Source organism: Lepisma saccharinum, chromosome 27, assembly GCF_977018435.1.
Source record: "Lepisma saccharinum chromosome 27, izLepSacc3.1, whole genome shotgun sequence".
Lineage (NCBI taxonomy): Eukaryota > Metazoa > Arthropoda > Insecta > Zygentoma > Lepismatidae > Lepisma > Lepisma saccharinum.
In genome coordinates, this window is record NC_139255.1 from 31,421,932 (window position 1) to 31,444,279 (window position 22,348).

Here is a 22,348-nt window from a genome sequence, read left to right on the forward strand (position 1 = left end):
ACTTGGGAGATCTTTTCTTTGTTCCAGATATTCGGATCTACCCCCCTCCCCCTTAAGAAAAAATTCTGTGCACGGGCCTTATAGCAACTAAAACACGAATGCAATACTAATATAAGTATGAAATGTTATTGATCATTATTAACAGAAAGCAAGAATTAAATAAAAACTAATGAACTAATAGATTTTGTAATATATGCTATATAAACACATCATATTTTCGGATCTGGCCCCTCCCTCAAAAAAATCCTGGGTATGGGCCTGTGATAAATGATCATGAATTGAAATAAAAACATCAATGAGCAGAGGACAGTATAATTTCAATCTTTGCAACACATGATATAGAATAGAAAATAATAAAAATAGCTATGAACAATTTGCCTACTATTATCTTTGCCGTTGGCTCTTCAATTAAGATTGCAGAATATGTAAATATCATTGTTGCTAATCTTTACATATCTCATGGTTTACAGGGGAGGCATGCAGGAGGAGATGGAGAACGCTGCGAGATGCCTACAAAAGGGTTAAAAGGCAAAGAGTAACATGTGGAAGAGGGCGCTGGGTGCATGAAACAAGAATGAAATTTATCGAGCACTCCAAAGAAAGAAAATAGTGAGTATATTATAATATTTTCAGTTTGTTTCATAAAAACATCTAGTGAACTGTAAAATTAATAACTAGATTAGACACAAAAGTATGAAGATATATAAAATATGCATCTATATCAGAATATTCTGCCAAACTATGTCTTAGTAATATCAGGGGCAATTCCTCCATGTAGGAATTGAGGAACTTCTTACAGTTCATTTGTACATATTTCAAGTTCTCTACTTTTTAGGAGTTTAATGCGTGTTATAAAATTGTGAGCGCAAGGTACGTACAATTGACTAGATTAGCTACTGTCAAGAGTTGACTGCTTTCGGAGGCACCAGCAGCAAGCGAAAGGCGATGGCCACAGAGGCTTTCTGCAGGTTGCTGATGAACCACGGCGGTCATAATGAAGTACTTATGATTACATTAATTATTTACTTTATTTTATTATAATCTTTTTAATTGGAAGTTAAGTGTACTTTAAATATACTAAGTAAATTATCTACCTCATCAATAAACTGAAATATAAAGGAATAATCATACTACATCTACGAAATGTCAATATCATGCTGCTGCTTCAAATCCGAAGTGATGTGTCGGTGAAAAATGGCACGAGATGTGTCGAGCTAAGCATACTCCTAGGAATGTTGATCCAATAATAACATGTAGTCCGTGAAATCCTGTTGCTATAAAGAATGTGGATCCATATACTGCATCAGCAATAGTAAATGGGGATTCATAATATTCATATGCTTGAAGAATAGTAAAATATATTCCTAATATTAGTGTTAATATAAGTGCTTGCATTGTATGTGAATGGTTTTTTTCTAATAGTCTATGATGGGCTCATGTTACTGTTACTCCTGAGGCTAACAGAATTGCTGTATTTAATAAAGGTACTTGCATTGGATTAAATGGAGTAATCCCCTTTGGTGGTCATAATATTCCTAGTTCAATTGTCGGGGATAATCTTCTATGGAAAAATGCTCAAAAGAATGATACAAAAAATAGTACTTCTGAAATAATAAATAAAATTATACCTCATCGTAGTCCTATTATAACTTGGCTTGTATGTAATCCTTGATATGTTCCTTCTCGTGAAATATCTCGTCATCATTGAATTATTGTAAGGAGTATTGTTGTTATCCCCATTAATAATATAGTACTATGTTTTGTTGGTGAAATCATCTAATTATCCCTGTTGTTAACATTATTGCTCTAACGGCTCCTGTTGCTGGTCATGGGCTTTGATCTACTAAGTGATATGGGTGATTTTGGTTTGTTGACATTAGTTATTTTGATTCTCTAGAATAAATAGCAATTAATAAGGCAAATACGTAAGACTGAATAAATGCTACGGCTGTTTCTATAATAATTAATATAACTTGTGCTAAAATTAGTATTGAAAGCCCAATAATTTCTAATATTGTTCCTGTATTTCCAATTATTGATATTATTAAATGGCCAACTATTATGTTGGCTGCCAATCGTACTGATAGAGTTATTGGACGAATTAGGTTTCTAATTATTTCAATACCTACTATAATTGGTATTAATAGTGCTGGCACACCTTCCGGTACTAGGTGTGCTAATATATGTTTTGTATTATTAATTCATCCGAATAGCATAAATGATAATCATATTGGTAGGGTTAGGGTAAAGACTAAGTGACTTGATCTAGTAAATACATAGGGTAATAATCCTATTGAATTATTAAATAAGATTATTGAAAATATACTAATAAATATTAGAGTTCTTCCTTGGTGACTAGTTGTCCCTAAAAATGTTTTAAATTCTTCATGTAATTTTACTATTATTATATTATATAGTATAGAGGTTCGTGATTGTATTAATCAAAATGGGGCTGGAATTATTAATAATCCCAAGAATGTTCTTATTCAATTTAATGATATATTTATAATTGATGATGTTGGGTCAAATGATGAAAATAATCTTGTTATCATTTTCAGTATTTAATTTTTGGCTTATTTTCTATTTTAAAATTATTATTATTTAATAATTTATTATAACTATAATAGTTGACAATTAAAAATGAAAAATAGGTTAATATAAATATTGTGAATAGAATAATTCAGTTTAATGGGTATATTTGCGGAATAAAAAAGTATCTACAAGGATAATTTAGGTTTGACATTCCTATGTTATTATATATTAACTAACTTTTTTCATTAGAAGTAGTTGTTATATTACTATTTTGTGGTTTAAGAGACCATTACTTACTTTTCAGTCATCTAATGATTCTTGTATAATATTTATTAATCAATTAATAAAAGATTTGTGAGTTGTAGTTTCAACAATAATTGGTATAAATCTATGATTAGACCCACAAATTTCTGAACACTGTCCAAAAAATAGACCGATTCGACTAATGTTTACCCCTGCCTGGTTAAGTCGTCCTGGAGTGGCATCTATCTTAATTCCTATGGATGGCATGGCTCATGAATGCAATACATCTGCAGATGTAGTTAGTACTCGAATATCTATATTGATTGGTAGTACTGTTCGATTATCTACATCTAATAATCGAAACGAGTTTAAAGATATTTCATTTGTTGGAGCTATATAAGAATCAAATTCTGCCCTTATAAAATCGGAGTATTCATAACTTCAATATCATTGATGCCCAATAGTTTTAAGCGTTAATGAAGGTTGATTAATTTCATCTAATAAATATAATAAACGTAGAGAGGGTAGGGTAATAAAAACTAGGGTAATTGCTGGTATAATTGTTCATATTATTTCTAACGTTTGTCCTTCTAAAAGTATTCGATTTGTTAATTTGTTATTAAATAATGATGCTATTAAATACCCTACTAATGCTGTAATTATAATTAAAATTAATATTGTGTGGTCATGGAAAAATATTATTTGTTCTATTAATGGGGAGGATCTATCTTGTAGTCCTATTTGATTTCAGGTTGCCACTTTTGAGTAAGGGGTATCCCTTATATTTGAAGCTTAAATTCAATGCACTTCTCTGCCACCTTAAAAATTAGTTGTTAGTAAGTAGTATTGGAAGTTCTGAATATGTATGTTCAGAAGGAGGTGACATTTGATATCATTCAATTGATGATGCCTGTTGTAGATTAAATAATGTTGGTCGGGCGCTTGTCATGCCTTCTCAGGTAATAAAAATTATAATAATTACTGCTGTAAATGATAAGATTGATCCTAATCTTGAAACAATATTTCATATTGTATATGCATCTGGGTAATCCGAATATCGTCGTGGTATTCCTCTTAATCCTAGAAAATGTTGTGGAAAGAATGTTAAGTTTACTCCAATAAACATTGAGATGAATTGAATTTTTAATTAATCTGGATTTATTATTACTCCTGTAAATAGTGGAAATCAATGTACTAGTCCTGCTATAATAGCAAATACTGCTCCTATAGACAGTACATAGTGAAAATGTGCTACAACATAGTATGTATCATGTAGTACAATATCTAGTGATGAATTTGCTAATACTACTCCTGTTAATCCCCTATTGTAAATAAGAAAATAAGTCCTAATGCTCATAATATTGATGGGGAGTAATTAATTTGTGTTCCATGTAATGTTGCAATTCATCTAAATACTTTAATTCCTGTTGGTACAGCAATAATTATTGTGGCTGCAGTAAAATATGCTCGTGTATCAACATCTATTCCTACAGTCAATATATGATGTGCCCATACGATGAATCCTAGGAATCCAATTGCTATTATTCCATAAATTATTCCAAGGACTCCAAATGTTTCTTTTTTACCTCTTTCTTGAGTTACAATATGTGAAATTATTCCAAATCCCGGTAGAATTAGGATATATACTTCTGGGTGTCCAAAGAATCAGAATAGGTGTTGATATAAGATTGGATCTCCACCACCTGATGGATCAAAAAATGAGGTATTTAAATTTCGATCTGTTAATAATATAGTAATTGCTCCTGCTAGAACTGGTAGTGATAATAATAGTAGAACTGCAGTAATTACTACTGATCATACAAATAATGGTATTCGTTCTATAGATATCCCCATAGTTCGTATATTAATTACTGTTGTAATAAAATTTACTGCCCCTAGAATAGAGGATACTCCTGCTAAATGTAATGAAAAAATTGATAAATCAACAGAGGCTCCAGCATGTGCAATTCCTGCAGATAGGGGAGGATACACTGTTCAACCAGTTCCTGCACCACTTTCTACAATTCTTCCTGATAATAGTAGAGTTAATGATGGGGGTAGTAATCAAAATCTTATATTATTTAATCGTGGGAAGGCTATGTCTGGGGCCCCAATTATTAGAGGTAGTAATCAGTTTCCAAATCCCCCAATTATAATGGGTATTACTATGAAAAAATTATAATAAATGCGTGTGCAGTTACAATTACATTGTAGATTTGATCATCTCCAATTAAACTTCCTGGCTGGCCTAATTCTATACGGATTAAGATACTTAATGATGTTCCAACTATTCCTGATCATACTCCAAAAATTAAATATATTGTACCAATATCTTTATGGTTAGTAGAAAATAATCATCGTTGCAAGAATGAGATGACTGAAGTTATATAGGTGATAAACTGTAAATTTATTTATGAGTTTTTAAACTCTCTCATTAAATTTTGGCTTTATAGTTAAGAATAATAATTTTGAACTGCAATTTCAGGGTGATACATTGTATGTATTAAGGCCTAAAAGAGTACCCTTTATTTATGACTTTGAAGGTCATTAGTTTAAAATTAACTTAAGACCTTACTTATAAAGATCTTATAAAGATATATAAATTGGTTGAATCATAGGTAATCCACACACTGAGAGAAAGATTGTAACTACCGATAATACTTGTTCTTTTAAATTTAATGGTTTGTTGTTAATAATGTTTCATATATTAATTTTATAATTTATTAAAATTGATGTAAGTGAGGTTCGTAAGTAATAGTATAGAGTTAATAGTGATATACTAATTAGAATTATAATTATAATTAGTTGTTTAAGGTTGGTTGTTTGGATAATAACTATTCATTTTGGTAAAAATCCTAATAGGGGTGGTAGTCCACCAAGAGATAGTATTGATATGAATAGAGACATTTTTTTGATGGGGGGAAGTTTCAATATAAACAGTTGATGAACGTAGTATGTTTTGTTTATTGAAAATAGCATAATGGTAGAGGTGGTTATAAGGATGTATAGTAGTAAATATGTTAACCAGGTGTTATCTTCTGATGTTATTCTTAGAATAATTCATGACATGTGGTTAATTGATGAAAAGGCTATAATTTTTCGTAACGAGGTTTGATTTAATCCCCCAATTGCTCCAATAATTGCTGATGTTCTAATCGTTAAAATTAGAATTATGTTTAAATTGTCAATTACATAACTAAGTAATATTGATGGAGCAATTTTTTGAATAGTTGTCATCACTAGGCAGTTAATTCATGTTATTCCTTCTATAACTTCTGGTATTCAAATATGAAATGGAGCAGCTCCTATTTTTATTAATAAAGCTATAGTCAGAAGTTGGGTCTGTATATTGAAATTTGTAGCATTAATTATAATTAATGCTGCGGCTAAAATTATTGATGATGCTAATGCTTGAATTAGAAAGTATTTAAGTGATGCTTCTGTATTTCGTTGATTATTTGGTGTTGAAATTAATGGAATAAAAGATATTAAATTAATTTCTAAGCCTATTCAGGCTCCATATCATGAGGTGGAAGAAATAGAAAGGAGGGTTCCTATTGTGAGGGTTAATAGGAATATTATTTTTTTGGGGGTTGTGAGCATTAAAAAGGGAAGGATTAATTATGAACCTTCATATGTGGGGTATGAGCCCTCTAGCTTGATTAGCTTACCTTTTTATTATATATTGGTGTATGATGCACTATGGGGTTTGATACCATTGGAGAAAGTTTAATTCTTTCATTTATAAAAATTCATTTTTATTAAAAATAAATTAATAAGAACATGTTAAATTTCATGTATACTTTACCCTATCATGGTAATCCTTTTTCAGACATCTTATTTATAAAAAAATATAACAGTGGGCTAATAATATTATTTATTAGACTTTTATTGTTATGATCAATAAGTAGACCCATTTATTAAATAATATAAAATACTTCAGAATTGATTTTAATTTTATCCAATTTTCTTTAAGTTTTTGTAGTCTAACTTAAAGTAATTGACTTAATTAACATGTCATTTTAACACTTATTGAGTCTAGAGAAAAAGAAGTTAATATATCTATATAGAACACAATTTTGAGGGGAAAAAAATTGTGTTCTATATAGTACGGGAAAGTGAGTAAAAATAAAAAAGGGAGGAAATTTTCGTGAGATAATTCCTAATTATAATTTAATTTAATATAATACATACGATGTAATAATAAAGAACCTCTCTTTATATTTTAAATTAAAGTTTTATTCTAGCTTAAATCTCCCTAGTTAAATTTTACATATGTATTTATTAAAGAGAGGGAAAACTTCCTCCAATTTTTTATGGGTTGAGAGGGTGTATTTGGATTTAGTTCGCAGTGTGTGGGTTTGTTTAATTTTAATGTAAATTAGATTACAGGATTTTGAATTTTAATATTTATTTTGTCCGGCTAAATTCGTGCCAGCTGCCGCGGTTAGACGTGGGGATATAAGTGGAGGGTTGTTGGCTTAATTGTAGTAATAATTGATTTTTGGTTGTTTATATTTTATTTATTAGGTGAAATTTTTAATATAATTTGTTCTTTATTTTTATTAATTCTATAAAGGTGATATATTAAACTAGGATTAGATACCCTATTATTATCATTGTGAATTTGGTTTGAGTAGTATTAGTTATGGTCTTGAAACTCAAAGAATTTGGCGGTGCTTTATTCTATTTAGAGGAACCTGTTCCGTAATCGATATTCCGCGTTTTATTTGACCTATTATTGTAAAATATCAGTTTGTATACCGCCGTAATTTGAATATTTAAATATATATGTTCTTTTTTTCTATTGGGATATATTTCAGGTCAAGGTGCAGCTTATTAGTGGGTGGAGATGGGTTACATTATGTTGATTTGGATAATATATTGGAATTATATTTGAAATTGGATTTAATTGTAATTTTGTTTTAGAATAACATTTTGGTTTATTAGCTCTAGGGCATGCGCACATCGCCCGTCGCTCTCATTTATATAGGTGAGATAAGTCGTAACATAGTAGGCGTACCGGAAGGTGTGTCTAGTTTGAATAGTATCAAAATATTTCTGTTAGTTAGAATATTCATTTACATTGAGTAGTTAGTCGTGCAATTCGATATATTTTGATAGAAATTTTATTACTATTTGAATTTTATTTATAAGTTGTTTATATATGAAAAGGAATTTTATTGGGGTTGGTTATATGCTTAGTGTATATGAATTAGTTTGTTATAGATAATTAGTACAGTATTGGGATTTATTAAATATATGAAATATTAATTTTTATTATAGGAGATGTTAATAATCGCACCTTTTGTATCAGGGAGGATTAAATTTTAATTGAATATTCTGTTTTCTCGAAGGGTGAGGAGCTAGTGGAATTAATTTTAAGGTAAAAGTGTTATATTTTTCTGTTAAAATTACTACTTGTAATGAAATGTTATTCGACTTACCTTATATCTAGTTATTAGGGAATTATATTTAATATAGCTTTACATTTTAATATTTTTTTATATTAATGTATACTATAATATTAATGTTTAGTTATGACTAGGGGGGATGTGCTTCTGGTTAATATGTTGGTTATAACTTTATAGTAAATTATTATATTTATTGGTTTGGAGATTGCTAATTTTTGTAATTTTGTTATAATTTATTTGAAATTTTATTAAAAATTTAGTTTGGTTTTACTTTCTTACTTAATTATATGTTTTAATGGGTTTTATTTTGAAATTATGATTCTATTAGTATATTTATTTAATTAATTAAAGGAATTAGGCAAAATCTATTCTCGCCTCTTTATCAAAAACATCTTTTCATGACTTTTATATGAAGTATAACCTGCCCAATGACATTTGTTTAATGGCTGCGGTGTTTTGACCGTGCGAAGGTAGCATAATCATTAGTCTTTTAATTGGGGGCTAGAATGAATGGTTGGACGAGGAATAGACTGTCTTTAGTTAATTAATATATAATTTTACTTTAAAGTGAAAAGGCTTTATTTTTTTAAGGGGACGATAAGACCCTATAGATCTTTATATTATTTTAATAATGTTTTGATTAGCAGCATAACTATATACATTATTAAATAATATTTCGTTGGGGTGATGGGAAGATAATAATTAGCTCTTTTTTATTTAATATTCAATAATTTTTGTTATTTTGGATCCATTTTTAGTGATTTAAAGAATAAGTTACCTTAGGGATAACAGCGTAATCTTTCTTGAGAGATCCTATCGACAGGAGGGGTTGCGACCTCGATGTTGGATTAAGATATCATTTGGGTGTAGCATTTCAAATTTGATGGTCTGTTCGACCTTTAATTTCTTACATGATCTGAGTTCAAACCGGCGTGAGCCAGGTTGGTTTCTATCTCTTAATATTAAAAGTGTTTTAGTACGAAAGGACCAAATACTTATATTATATATGTAATATTGATTAATAATAATTGCTATTGTGGCAGAGAAGTGCATTGAATTTAGAATTCAATAATGAAGATAAATTTCTTTTTATAGTAGATGATATTAGATTTATTTATTGGAGTTATTTCTTTTATTATTTTGGTTGTGTGTGTTTTAATTAGAGTTGCTTTTTTTACTTTATTTGAGCGTAGGGTATTAGGTTATATTCAAATTCGTAGGGGGCCTAATCGGGTTGGAATTTGTGGTATTTTTCAGCCTTTTGCTGATGCAGTTAAATTATTTACTAAGGAGCAAACATTACCTACTTTGAGAAATTATTACCCATATTATATATCTCCAATTTTTAGTTTATTTTTATCTTTGGTTGTTTGGGTTCTTTTTCCATATCACACCTTATTATTTAATTTTTATTTGGGGGTGTTTTTCTTTTTATGTTGTATGAGAATAGGAGTATATAGAGTAATATCTGCTGGATGATCATCTAATTCTAATTATGCATTACTCGGTGGTCTTCGAGCAGTTGCTCAAACTATCTCTTATGAGGTTAGATTAGTATTAATTTTATTATCTTTTATTTTTTTAATTGGTGGTTATAATTTACTTTTATTTAATGTTTTTCAGGATTATTTATGATTTATTTTTATTGCTATGCCGTTGGCATTAGCCTGATTGAGTTCTTGTTTAGCTGAAACTAACCGAACTCCTTTTGATTTTGCTGAGGGGGAGTCTGAACTTGTTTCTGGATTTAATGTTGAGTATAGTGCCGGGGGGTTTGCTTTAATTTTTATATCTGAATATGCTAGTATTTTATTTATAAGTGTTTTATTTAGAATTTTATTGTTGGGGGGATACCACTTTTCTTATTTTTTTTATTTAAGGGTTATTTTTTTAGGATTTATTTATATTTGAGTTTGAGGTACACTACCACGATTTCGTTATGATAAACTTATATATTTAGCTTGAAGGAGTTTCCTTCCAGTTTCTTTAAATTATTTTTTTTTTTGTTGGTTTTAGGGGCTTGATTGTATCAATTTATATTTAGTTGCATAATAATTAGGATGTGAAGACTTCTAGAATATTTACATTCTATTTTATGTTTTCAAGACATACACTTAAAATTTCAGTCAAGAAGTCATTTTTTTAAAATTTTATCTCATAGTAGTAGGGTTGCCGGGGACATAATGAAATATATAAAATATATAATTGTCAATACTTGCCCAGTAGTAATATACGGAGTTTCTACGGGCCGGGCTCCAATTCAGGTTAATAAAATAAAGGTTGCAAATATTAATCAAAATAATACTTGATTTAAAGGGTAAAATTGTAGTCCACGAAAATTTCTTTTATGATGTATTGGTATAATAAATAAAATTATAATAGATAATACTAGTGCTATTACTCCCCCAAGTTTATTTGGAATTGATCGTAGAATGGCATATGCAAATAGAAAGTATCATTCTGGCTGAATGTGTACAGGGGTTACTAGTGGATTTGCAGGGGTAAAATTTTCAGGATCTCCTAGGGTTGTTGGAAATATTAATGAGAGTTGTATTAATCTTAAAATTATAAGTATAAACCCTAATGTGTCTTTTATGGAGAAGTATGGGTGGAATGGGATTTTATCCATATTACTATTAATAGATAGTGGGTTATTAGATCCGGTTTGATGCAAGAAAAGTAGATGAACTATGGATATTGCTATTAAAATAAATGGTAATAAAAAATGGAAGGCGAAGAATCGAGTCAGTGTGGCACTATCTACCGCAAATCCACCTCAAATTCATTGAACTAGTGTAGTTCCTAAATATGGAATTGCTGAGAGTAAGTTAGTAAATACTGTGGCACCCCAAAATGATATTTGACCTCATGGTAGTACATATCCAACAAATGCTGTTGCTATTGTTGCTAATATAATTATGACCCCAGTAGATCATGTGTGAAAATATAAGTAGGATCCATAATATATCCCTCGTCCAACATGTATATATATATACAAATAAAGAATATGGAGGCTCCGTTAGCATGAATAGTTCGTAGTATTCATCCATAGTTTACATCTCGGCAGATGTGTATTACTCTAGAAAAGGCTAAATCTGTTCTTGAAATATAATGTATTGCTAAAAAAAGACCTGTTAAGATTTGGATTGAAAGACACATTCCTATAAGTGAACCAAAATTTCATCAGTAGGAAATATTTAGTGGGGCTGGTAAGTCTACTAATGCATTATTTGCTAGTTTAAGTAGGGGGTGATAAATCCGCGCTGGCTTTGTCATTTGTAATTATTTAATTATTTTTAGAGGCCCATGTGAAAGTCTAGTAATTTTTACAATTGCAATTAATGTAATAAATAAATATACTACTGTTATAGTAGTTATTATTATAATGGATTCATTATATAATTTTATTCCTGGTAGGGGGGGGTACTTCTTCAGGTTGTATATGTATCTATATTTTGTAGTATTGAGGGGGCTAATAATGGATCTATTATTATTAATATAAATAAACATAATGACATTAGGGTTACATATAAAGTCATTATTTTTGTTCTTATTTTGAATATTTCATTTGGTGTAAGTCTTGTTGTGTAAATAAATAGAACTAGTATTCCTCCTAAAAATACTAGGAATAATACGTAGGAAAGTCATGTGGATTTTAGGAATGTTGATATTGTTAGACATGCAGTAACAGTTTGTATAATTAGTATAACTCCTATAGATAGTGGATGTTTTATATATATTATTATTAGCGCTAATAATAATATAACGGTAATTAGTATTAATTGTATTTTAATATCAAGGAGTAGTTTAATAAAAATATTGGCTTTGGGGGCTAATGATGATGTAATTATATCTTCCTTGATGTTTTTAGAATTATTAATTCATTTATGATTTACAAGACCATTGTTTTTATTAAACTATAAAAACTTATGTTAAGAATATTATTTATATTAATTATTTTATTTATTAGATTTTTGTTTTATTTCTCAACGTAGGCATTTATTAGTAACTCTATTAAGACTTGAATTTATTGTATTATCCTTATATTTATATATAACTTATTATTTTATTAATAATCAGGAAGAAGCTTATTTTTGTTTATTATTTATTTCATTTTGTGTATGTGAGGGGGCTCTTGGTTTATCTGTTATAGTATCAGTTACACGTACTCATGGTAATGATTATTTTAATTCTTTTGTATTATTAAAATGTTAAAATATATTTTTTATTTTATATTTTTAATCCTTTTGAGATTTAATAGTTCTTTATGAATGGTGGTTCAAATTTCTATTGTTTTTGGTTGTTTTTTGTTTTTATTAATAGTGTGATTTGGTATCGGAGTATGGGGGGTTGGTTATTTTATTGGATTAGATGTGATGTCTTACTCTTTAATTTTACTTAGTATTTGAATTATTTTTTAATAATAGTGGCTAGAAATAGTATTATATCTATTTATTTTTATCCTTGTAGATTTATATTTTTGTTAATTATTTTATTATTATTATTAATATTAACTTTTATAAGAATAATTTTTTTTTAATTTTATTTGTTTTTTGAGGGATCATTAGTACCTACTTTATTTTTAATTTTAGGGTGAGGATATCAGCCAGAGCGAGTACAAGCGGGTGTATATTTACTTTTTTATACATTACTTGCTTCTTTACCCCTTTTGGTTGGTATTTTTATATTAAATTATAAGGTGGGTGGTCTATATATATATATATTTAGATATATTAATATTAATATAAATTATTTTGTTTGATATATTAGAATGGTGTTTGCTTTTTTAGTAAAAATACCTATGTTTTTGGTTCATTTGTGATTACCTAGGGCTCATGTTGAGGCTCCAGTTAGTGGGTCTATAATTTTGGCTGGGGTTTTATTAAAGCTTGGAGGATATGGGATTTTGCGAATTATTTCTTGTATTGAGAGATTAGCTATTAAATATAATATTTTTTGATTTGGTATTAGAATTGTTGGAATTTGAATAATTAGTCTTGTTTGTATACGTCAAATTGATTTAAGGGCCTTGGTTGCGTATTCATCTGTAGCACATATAGGCCTTGTTTTAATGGGGATTATAACTATAGGAGCATGAGGGATAAATGGTGGCCTTATTTTAATAGTGGCACATGGTCTTTGTTCTTCTGGGATATTTTGTCTAGTAAATATTACTTATGACCGATTAGGTAGTCGTAGTATATTAATTAATAGGGGAATAATTAATTATATTCCTAGATTATCTTTATGATGATTTATATTAAGAATTACTAATATGGCTGCCCCCCCTCTATTAACCTGCTGGGTGAAATTAGTCTACTAAATAGAATTATTGGATGATCTTATTTTAGTTTTGTGGGTGTTGCATTACTTTCTTTTTTAAGTGCTGGTTATACTTTATATTTATATTCTTATACTCAGCATGGATTATATTATTCTGGTGTATTTTCTTGTTGAAGAAGTAATATTCGTGAATATTTATTATTATTTTGTCATTTATTTCCATTAAATTTTTTAATTATTTTTTGTTCTCCAATATTTCATTGAATTTAAAATATTTAAGTAGTTTAAGTAGAATAGTAAGTTGTGGACTTAGTGGTAACTAAAAGTTCTTAAATCAATGGTTTTTAATTTTTTTATTACAAGTATGACATCAATGATTTTATTGATTAGTGGAATAATTTTATTATTATTAGGGATGATATTTTTAATTAAGGATGTTAGAATTTTTATTGAGTGAAATATTGTTAATTTGAATAGTTCTAGTATTATTATAACAATATTATTTGATTGAATATCTTTAATTTTTATAGGTTTAGTTATATATATCTCTTCTATGGTTATTAATTATAGAGGTTCTTATATAGAGGGGGACTATAACATAAATCGATTTATTATTTTAGTTTTATTATTTGTTGGATCTATAATGTTTTTAATTATTTCTCCTAATATTATTAGAATTATTTTAGGATGGGATGGTCTAGGGTTAGTTTCTTATTGTCTAGTAATTTACAGGGGCGGCGCGTGCCTTTTCAGTCAGGCAGGGCACATTTTTCTTTTGGGTGGGGAGGGGGGCAGTTAGCCCCTATATTCCTCTTTAAGGTTTTTGAGGGGAGTTCCTTGATATGGAGTAAGTAAATTGTTCGAACAATTTGGAATAAAATTAACATTCTGATCAAGATATCTCTCCAAAGAGCATTAAATACTCACTACGTAGGAATACGAAAAATCAGCAACATATGGAACAAAAATACATGAATAAAAAAAAAACTCGAATACTAACGTCGCTTGCAGTAACTAAACTTTGGGTAGATACTGGAATGATTAGGAAAATGTTACACTGCAGTTTCTCTTCCATTGTCAATGAATTGAAAGGCGTAGATATTAAAGTTTCTACATGATTCAATGTCATATTCACCAAGTATCCACTAATATCAATGACTAAGTAGGAAGATGATGCAGCGTTAAGTTCAGTTACAACACTTTACATTAACCATGTACCCCCAAAAAGTTCGTTTATACTTACGAAGATATTCTGCATGTCAAGTTGCTGGAACACAGACACAATTACACAAATAAATAAACACGTACAGTAACTATAAAATCGCGAAAAACTAATTATTTCATAAGCGACCAATACGCACAGACGGAACGCAACGCAAACTCACACACTAACTCAAATCCAAATCCGTATTACAATGGGAAGAAAAGAGGAAAGGAGGATCTTTTTGAAAATACGAGGGACTAGTTTGTGCAATAAAAAGTGTTGTCAACTTTTCAGGTCGCCGGAACAAGCGCGAAGAAAAGCATTCGAGGGATTTTTTTCTATCTTATTGCTGCAGGCTGGAAGAACGAATGAACTGCATACCAAGCGTTGGAAACACTGAACGAGGCAAACATGAATGGGCAGGGCACCTCGTTTACTGCCCAGAGACGGCCACGAATTTTGCGCTTTTCCATTGTGACGGGACCGTCCCTTGCCTATGCTGTAAATGTTTGGATCAGTCAGTGACGTCACGTCTCCAGGGCAGAGCCGAAATTGGACTCTCTCCAACAGGACGGAGAAATATATTAACCTCGCACAGGGTGCATGCCCTGTAAGTCTGGTTGCAGCAACGTAGGGGTTGAGGGAAAAAACAAAAAAAATATTTACGCGTATATACCGATCGTCTCTTCAGATGAACTTTTTATGTTAAAATTGTTGTGGGGCAGTGCCCTAGTTGCCCTTTATGTAGCATCGCCACTGGTAATTTATTATCAGAATGTTCGTTCCTATTCTGCTGGGATATTAACTGCCCTGTCCAATCGAATTGGTGATGTGTTTATTTTATTATCTATTGCTTGAATATTAAATTATGGTAGATGAAATTATATTTGTTACTTATGATTAGTTTCTGATTTTGATATAATATTAATTACTAGATTTATTATTATTGCTGGAATAACAAAGAGTGCACAAATTCCTTTTTCTGCATGCTTGCCGGCAGCTATAGCTGCACCGACCCCAGTTTCTGCATTAGTTCATTCTTCTACTTTGGTTACTGCTGGGGTTTATTTATTAATTCGTTTTGGGGATATGTTGATATATACTGTTCTTGGTAAAATACTTTTATTATTATCTGGGCTAACTATATTTATAGCTGGGGTTGGTGCTAATTTTGAATATGATTTAAGGAAAATTATTGCTTTATCTACATTAAGACAACTTGGGTTAATAATATTAACATTATCTATGGGATTAAAGGAGTTATCATTTTTTCATTTGTTGACGCACGCTATATTTAAGTCTTTATTGTTTTTATGTGCTGGTGTAGTAATTCATGTTATAGGTGATGTTCAGGATATTCGTTGCATGGGGGGTTTAATTAATAAAATACCAATAACTATTTCTTGTATAATAATTTCCAGTCTTGCCCTATGTGGAATACCATTTTTGGCTGGATTTTATTCTAAGGATCTAATTTTGGAAATATTAAGTATATCTTCTTTTAGTTTAGTAATATTTGTTTTATTATGAATTTCTACGGGTATAACCATAGCTTATAGTTTTCGATTAAATTATTATTTAGTTGGTAAGCCTTATAGAGGTATATCATTTCAATCCTTTTCTGATGATGGGGGGTGAGGTATATTTAAAGGCATATTAGGCTTATTATTGTTATCTGTTGTAGGTGGTTCTGGATTAATATGATTAGTTTTTCCTTCTGTTTTTGTTGTTATTATTCCCCTTAATTTGAAAATAGGGGCAGTTATTTGTATTTTATTGGGGGGATGAATTGGATATAATATTACGTCTTTTTTGTTTGAAGTTTATCCATTTTTTAATAATAAAATAATATACTATTTATTAGGTGGAATATGATTTTTACCATATTTGTCCTCTGGTGGATTAATTAGTAGTTCATTTATTACTGGAGGACTATATATTAAGGCTATTGATTATGAATGAAGTGAGCTTATGGGGGGGCAGGGAGTGTATAAATATGTAAGGAGTGGTTCTTTAAATATTCAACTAATACATTCTAACTATTTTAATGTTTATTTTATATTTTCATTTTTAATAGTAATTTTATTAATAATTTATGTGTGTTTATATAGCTTATAGTAAAGCATAATATTGAAGTTATTAGGAAGAATAAAATAATTCTGTAAATATTTCTTGAACTTATTTAAAGTCCAGCCTTATCATGAAAAGATAATGTAATTTTATACTAAAGAAATAACATGAAGAGTATTAATGGAATTTCGCCACTAAAGATGGAAGTTAGCAGCCCCCACTTAAATAATGTACCCCTTAACCGAGGAGATAATCCTAATTTTATTATTAACATTAATATGCCGCCTTTCTTTGGCTTCAGTCAAGTAAGCAAGGGTAATATATACCAATTTATTCAGGTCGAAGCTGATTGCTTTTGCTTCTCGCTTAATAAAGTAAATTGAATTATTCAATACCTTTTGAATGCAACTCAAATGTTATTATTAACTATTACTCCAGCATGCTCATTCTAGTGATCCTTGGGTTCATTCATGATACAAACCTAAAAGTAAAATTAATAGGAATAGGAGTCTAACACATAGTCAATATATTAATTTTGAATTAGTAATAATAACTGTTATTGGTAATAGTAATACGATTTCTACATCAAAAATTAGAAAAATTACTGCAATTAGAAAGAATTTTATAGAGAATGGAATTCGTGCTGAAGACTTTGGGTCAAATCCACATTCAAATGGTGATCTTTTTTCTCGGTCTGTAATTATTTTTTTTGATAACAGTGTGGATAATATTATTACAATTGATGTAATTATTACAGACAGATGGGTGAGGGGTGGAAGGAGCAGTGAAGGGAGGGGCAGCGAGGTTGTGAAGATCAGCGAGGACTGAGGTACCAGCAAGTTGTTCCTCAATCAGCGTTACCAATCCCAGCAAAATGGTACTAAACCAAGCACAGTGCAAACGCCAGTCCCTGGGAGAGGAAAAATCGAATTCAATGGAATATGTTTTCAGGAAATATAAATAATATTATGTCCAAATCTTATTTCTACTTCACCAGCGGACATGTTTCAAACGAAAGGGAGTATGCCAATCCAGCGGCAAGCTTTTTTACAACCATGCTACGATCCATCCTCTATCTTTTCTTCATCCTGCCCGATTTAGTTCGTCAGGAGATTTTGTGGTAGGAAATCGGTGGAAATTTGGAGGTAAACAATTTTCTCAAACCTTTTTAAGTTCTATGTTGAACTCATGTTGTCTGTTGCACAATTTTAAGGCTCCTTCATACATGTGACGAAAACGCGCAGTGCTGACGTTCCGTTTTGAACAGATTTTTCAGTTACGAGCAAAGATAGGACCTCGGGGTTTGTTTTCTATCCTTCAGGAAATATGGCTGCGTAATTCCTACAAAGCAGAAATTAAAAAAAAAAGACCCTGCTTAATAAGTAAATTGGGCATAAAAATGGGGAAAACCCGTAATTTTCACATGCAATTATCTCGTTAACCACACAAGTTTATGGAAAACTGTTTTGTTGGGGTCATGCAATGTTCATTGTACTTGACATTAACATCATCACAGTAGAAGTCAGTTTTCCTATTTTGAGACTGTTTGAGGAAAACGAAACCCTTGCAATACGTAAAAGTGTCCCTGCACTGTAGCGACATCTCGTGCAGATAGATAGAAGCGTTCTAAACCCCACCCACAGTAGAACACGGAGGGATACAACAAAATAGCTCGTGAAGACAAAACAGATCACAAGCGACAGGAAAGTTTGCATCCGTCAACTGGACGTGTTCAATGGGCCTGGTCAAAGCAAACTATTGTAGATGGCAGCAGCCCTGTTGTATCCCCACGCTTTTGATGGGCAATTGTTCTCCCATTTAAATACATGGGGAATTTGATGCTGAAGGTGCTGCTATTACATTAAATTTCAAGTTTAATTTCATCTTAATCTCAGAAATTGTGTCTGAACATGATAGTTGAATAATCAGTGCTGTAAAAATAAGATTTTTGAAAAGACGATCGTCAACAACAGAAAAGATATCGGAACTCAAAAAAGCATTTTTGCACAGCACCTGTTTACGTCACTTGCAATATTCACAATTTAAGTGCTTTAAGTGAATCCGGCAAGGAATAATACATAATATTTCCTCGCGACTGTAAGGTAAGTTACCGCAATAAGGCCCACCTAAATTGTTTTGCCTTTGAAACTGTCAATTTAGAAGAATTGACAATTATTGTTAGAGGACATGAAACTTTATTATGTTGGTTACAGACTATCAATATATGGCAGTCGTAAAATTCCTCTAAATACAAAATAAAATGTGATGAAAAAATGTTTGCAATGGGCCTTATTTTGTACCCTAAATCAGAATAAGGCCCGCGTAGCAACACTCAAAGTTCGATGGTAAATTGTTACAAAACTATGCTTCAAAGCACAAAAACGAAATATGATCAGATTATTAACCACTTACGAAATAAAAGTCTAAGCTTACAATTCAGTTTCAGTCCATCTAGCAGCAAGGCCAAATGAAAATGTCCTCGTCGTGAGGTAGTATCGCAGCACACTCCTCATGGCACCATGTCCCGCATACCACACAAGCTCTTGGGCCTTGTTGTGTAACATGGCACGACATGCCGTTTCGTAATAATACAGCTCAGCACAATAAAAGTACAACGGGAAACACTTTGTTGCTGTAATGGACACGGTTAATGTTAGATGCAGACCAAGTATTATCCTACTGTCTTCACTACAGGAACATATATAAGACGAAATATGTGGTTTGAATGTTATATCTCACCTTCTTGCAACAGCAACAAAACTTCGGACTGCTCCAGTTCCGCGACGACTCATACTACATGGGAATTATGGGTAATGTTCTTCCTTGAGTACTTTCAGCTTTCATACAATGTTGCCATCTGGTAGTCGCTCTTCATAGTTTCAGAGAAACAGCCAGTGGGCTTTATTGTGGTCCGGGCCTTACTGCGGTAACTTACCTTACTTTTATTTTTGTAGTTTTTTAAATAGCAGATTCTTTTTTTTACGTGATATCTTACTTTTTCGCATGACTAGTAAATATGGTCCTCTGTTTTATATATTATACACATTTATCGAGATTCGAAAATAATAATTATACAAAAAATGTGTTATCTTCTGTTCCATTTCTCGCAACCTCTAGGGCTTTCTTCTTTGTAGCTAATCAGTGGTGATTTATTCATTCTAGTTTTTGGACTTTTAACTAGTGTTGTCCACGGGACGAGACGGGACAGGCTTTTAAAAATTTGAGACAAGACGAGATTGATCATGTGTCCCGAGACAAACGAATATTTTCGAGACGAGACAGCATTTCCACGAGACGAGACAGGCCAAAGTCTCGTCTCGTGGGCAACACTAGTATTAATTCTTAGTTTCAGGAGAATGTAATTTTCGGAAACTTATGACTTGCTACATAATCTTAAATCTTTACTAAACCCATTTTAATTATCGATTTACACGAGAAATTCTTACTTTCGTTGAAAATAACGTTTGAATAGCCATCTCATCGCGCTCCAATGAAAAGCTTAGGGCAACCAAGTGAAGAAAGAAATTTGTAAGGTATATGTTATATATAGACGTATTCTCCGAAATCTCATCTTTTCATTGATGTACGATACGCACCATAATTTTGTTTCATAACTGCTGTCACAATAATTAAAGCTACGCCTTCCGAAGGAATATAGCATTGAAATGGATACCAAGAAAACAAATTCTCTCGTTGGGAATCTGTAATGGGATTCAATACGCTAATATGAAAGAATTAAAACTACTTTTCAAATGTAAGAGAGGTAGCCAGAATTGTGGCAGTGTATGGTTAAATTTTGAATTTACATTTTCCAAAAACAAAGAAGAAGAAAAAAAATTAAGGTGAGACTATCATGATGACGACAATTAATTATGATACATGAAATCCATGAGAGAACACTCTGAAAGGAGTGCCCAAGTCTGGACTGGACGTCGAAGCCTTCGTTAAGTCTGACACTCAACATGCTTGGACACAAGGGCGCCGACTTGTCAAAGTCATTGGGGGCCTCTGATCACTGAAATAAATGAATGAATGACTCACTCCCTCCCTTTTTTAAAAATAAAAATTACGTCTTCGTATAGCAGTTTTTAAGCAGCTATTTATTATATTCCTCATGCAAATGAAATGTAACATGAAAAACGTTTAGAAAATGTTTCAAAGTCTTTTTATGTCTTTTGTGTCTGCTCATTCGTTGTTTTTTTTAGATAACAATTAACATTTTTATTGAAATGTATGCTATGTATTTACATTAAGAGTTTTATGCCGGCCTCGGTAGCCGAGCGTGTTGGGTGGTCGACTCAACTCGCTTTGATCCGGAGGTCTCGGGTTCGAGTCCCGGCGAGGGCATGGGTGTGTTTTAACCCTCCGTCATCCGCGCCCTCATAGTAGCACAAATGTCCCACGCGCGGACATTTTTATTAGCTAAACTAAAACTATATAAACTTAAAACATTAGAGGAAATGACACAGAAGTACACGCTTAGACTCCTGAAGCAAATGCACCAAAATATTATTCCCAAAATACACGTAATTAAAATTTTGTCATATAATAAAGGAACTAAAAAAATGAACTCATCATTCACAAAATTTTCAACGTAGTTTTCAAAAACGTTCAACATATTTTTCAAAACGAATTGAAATCATGCAACTTATAAGGGCTTAGAAAGGAACAATTTGTTCAAATATTATCAGTCAAAATCTTGCTGACTCACTGAAAAAGCAATCAAATGAGTAAAATACAACTCGAAGATACTTACAAAATATTACAATTTTCAAATCTCATTATGTTTCTTTTTGTTTTACAAGATATACGTGAAAAGATATACAAACTCAAATAAAACGGAACCTATATTGTCACTTTTCAATACATTTTGACAACTCCGACATTTCGTAGGTACTGCAGTGGTTTCTGCATACAATTGATTTGCATTCCGAACAACGTACCGTCGTTTCATTTTTCTTATAGCCTCCAAATTCATGGCTGAAGTGCTATGATTTAAGAAAGGAAACGTTCCCTCGCGAGGTACTGAGTGCCGCTTAAGGGGGACCGGTAACTTTTGAGGCATGTAAACAGCTGAAAAGAGTTAGAAAAAAGGTTGGAATGCCTCGATGTTTTCGTGGGAATAGTGTAGATAAGTTTCCTAGTGCTTTCCAGACCATTCTTGCACTGATAAGGAGAATAACTCAAAATTTTAGAAAAGCGCCGCGCGGGTTACGGAGGGTTAATGTCCGCAACAGACTTGTAAAGAAAGGACATGTGACAGGTGCAAATAACCTTAGTGTTGACGTATCCATAAAAATAACGAATATTTACAATATTTAACAGTTTTACTTAATTATTTACATAAATGGTAACACAAATCGCAGGAAAATAGTTGTACTTTTTTGTTCTTGCTACATATTTTACTTCTTAAATTTAATTTTGCAATAATAAAAAAACACATAGCACGCCGTGCTTTAGCAATAATGCATTTGATCATAGCCGTTCCCGCTTTCGCAATACAGACCTTTCATAAGCTCTCCTTGCGTACTTTGCTGCAAGCCAGTTAAATAAACTCAAAGACTTTAGAATTATTTTCCCCTTATTCTTTGGACCAGAGGAA

General features: G+C 31.2%; 1 protein-coding gene and 1 pseudogene across 2 annotated transcripts in view; one reads left to right on the plus strand and one right to left on the minus strand.

The window, feature by feature from the left end:
- The window catches only part of LOC145980424 (uncharacterized), a 53,304-nt gene that overhangs the window by 8,179 nt on the left and 22,777 nt on the right, over nucleotides 1-22,348 (plus strand). For both annotated transcript variants that reach the window (XM_083113513.1, XM_083113514.1), the window contains exon 2: nucleotides 471-609. In XM_083113513.1, the coding sequence (XP_082969639.1) occupies nucleotides 471-609 (139 nt within the window). The remainder of the gene's footprint in view (nucleotides 1-470; nucleotides 610-22,348) is intronic.
- LOC145980455 (cytochrome c oxidase subunit 2 pseudogene) lies at nucleotides 2,869-12,362 on the minus strand (annotated as a pseudogene).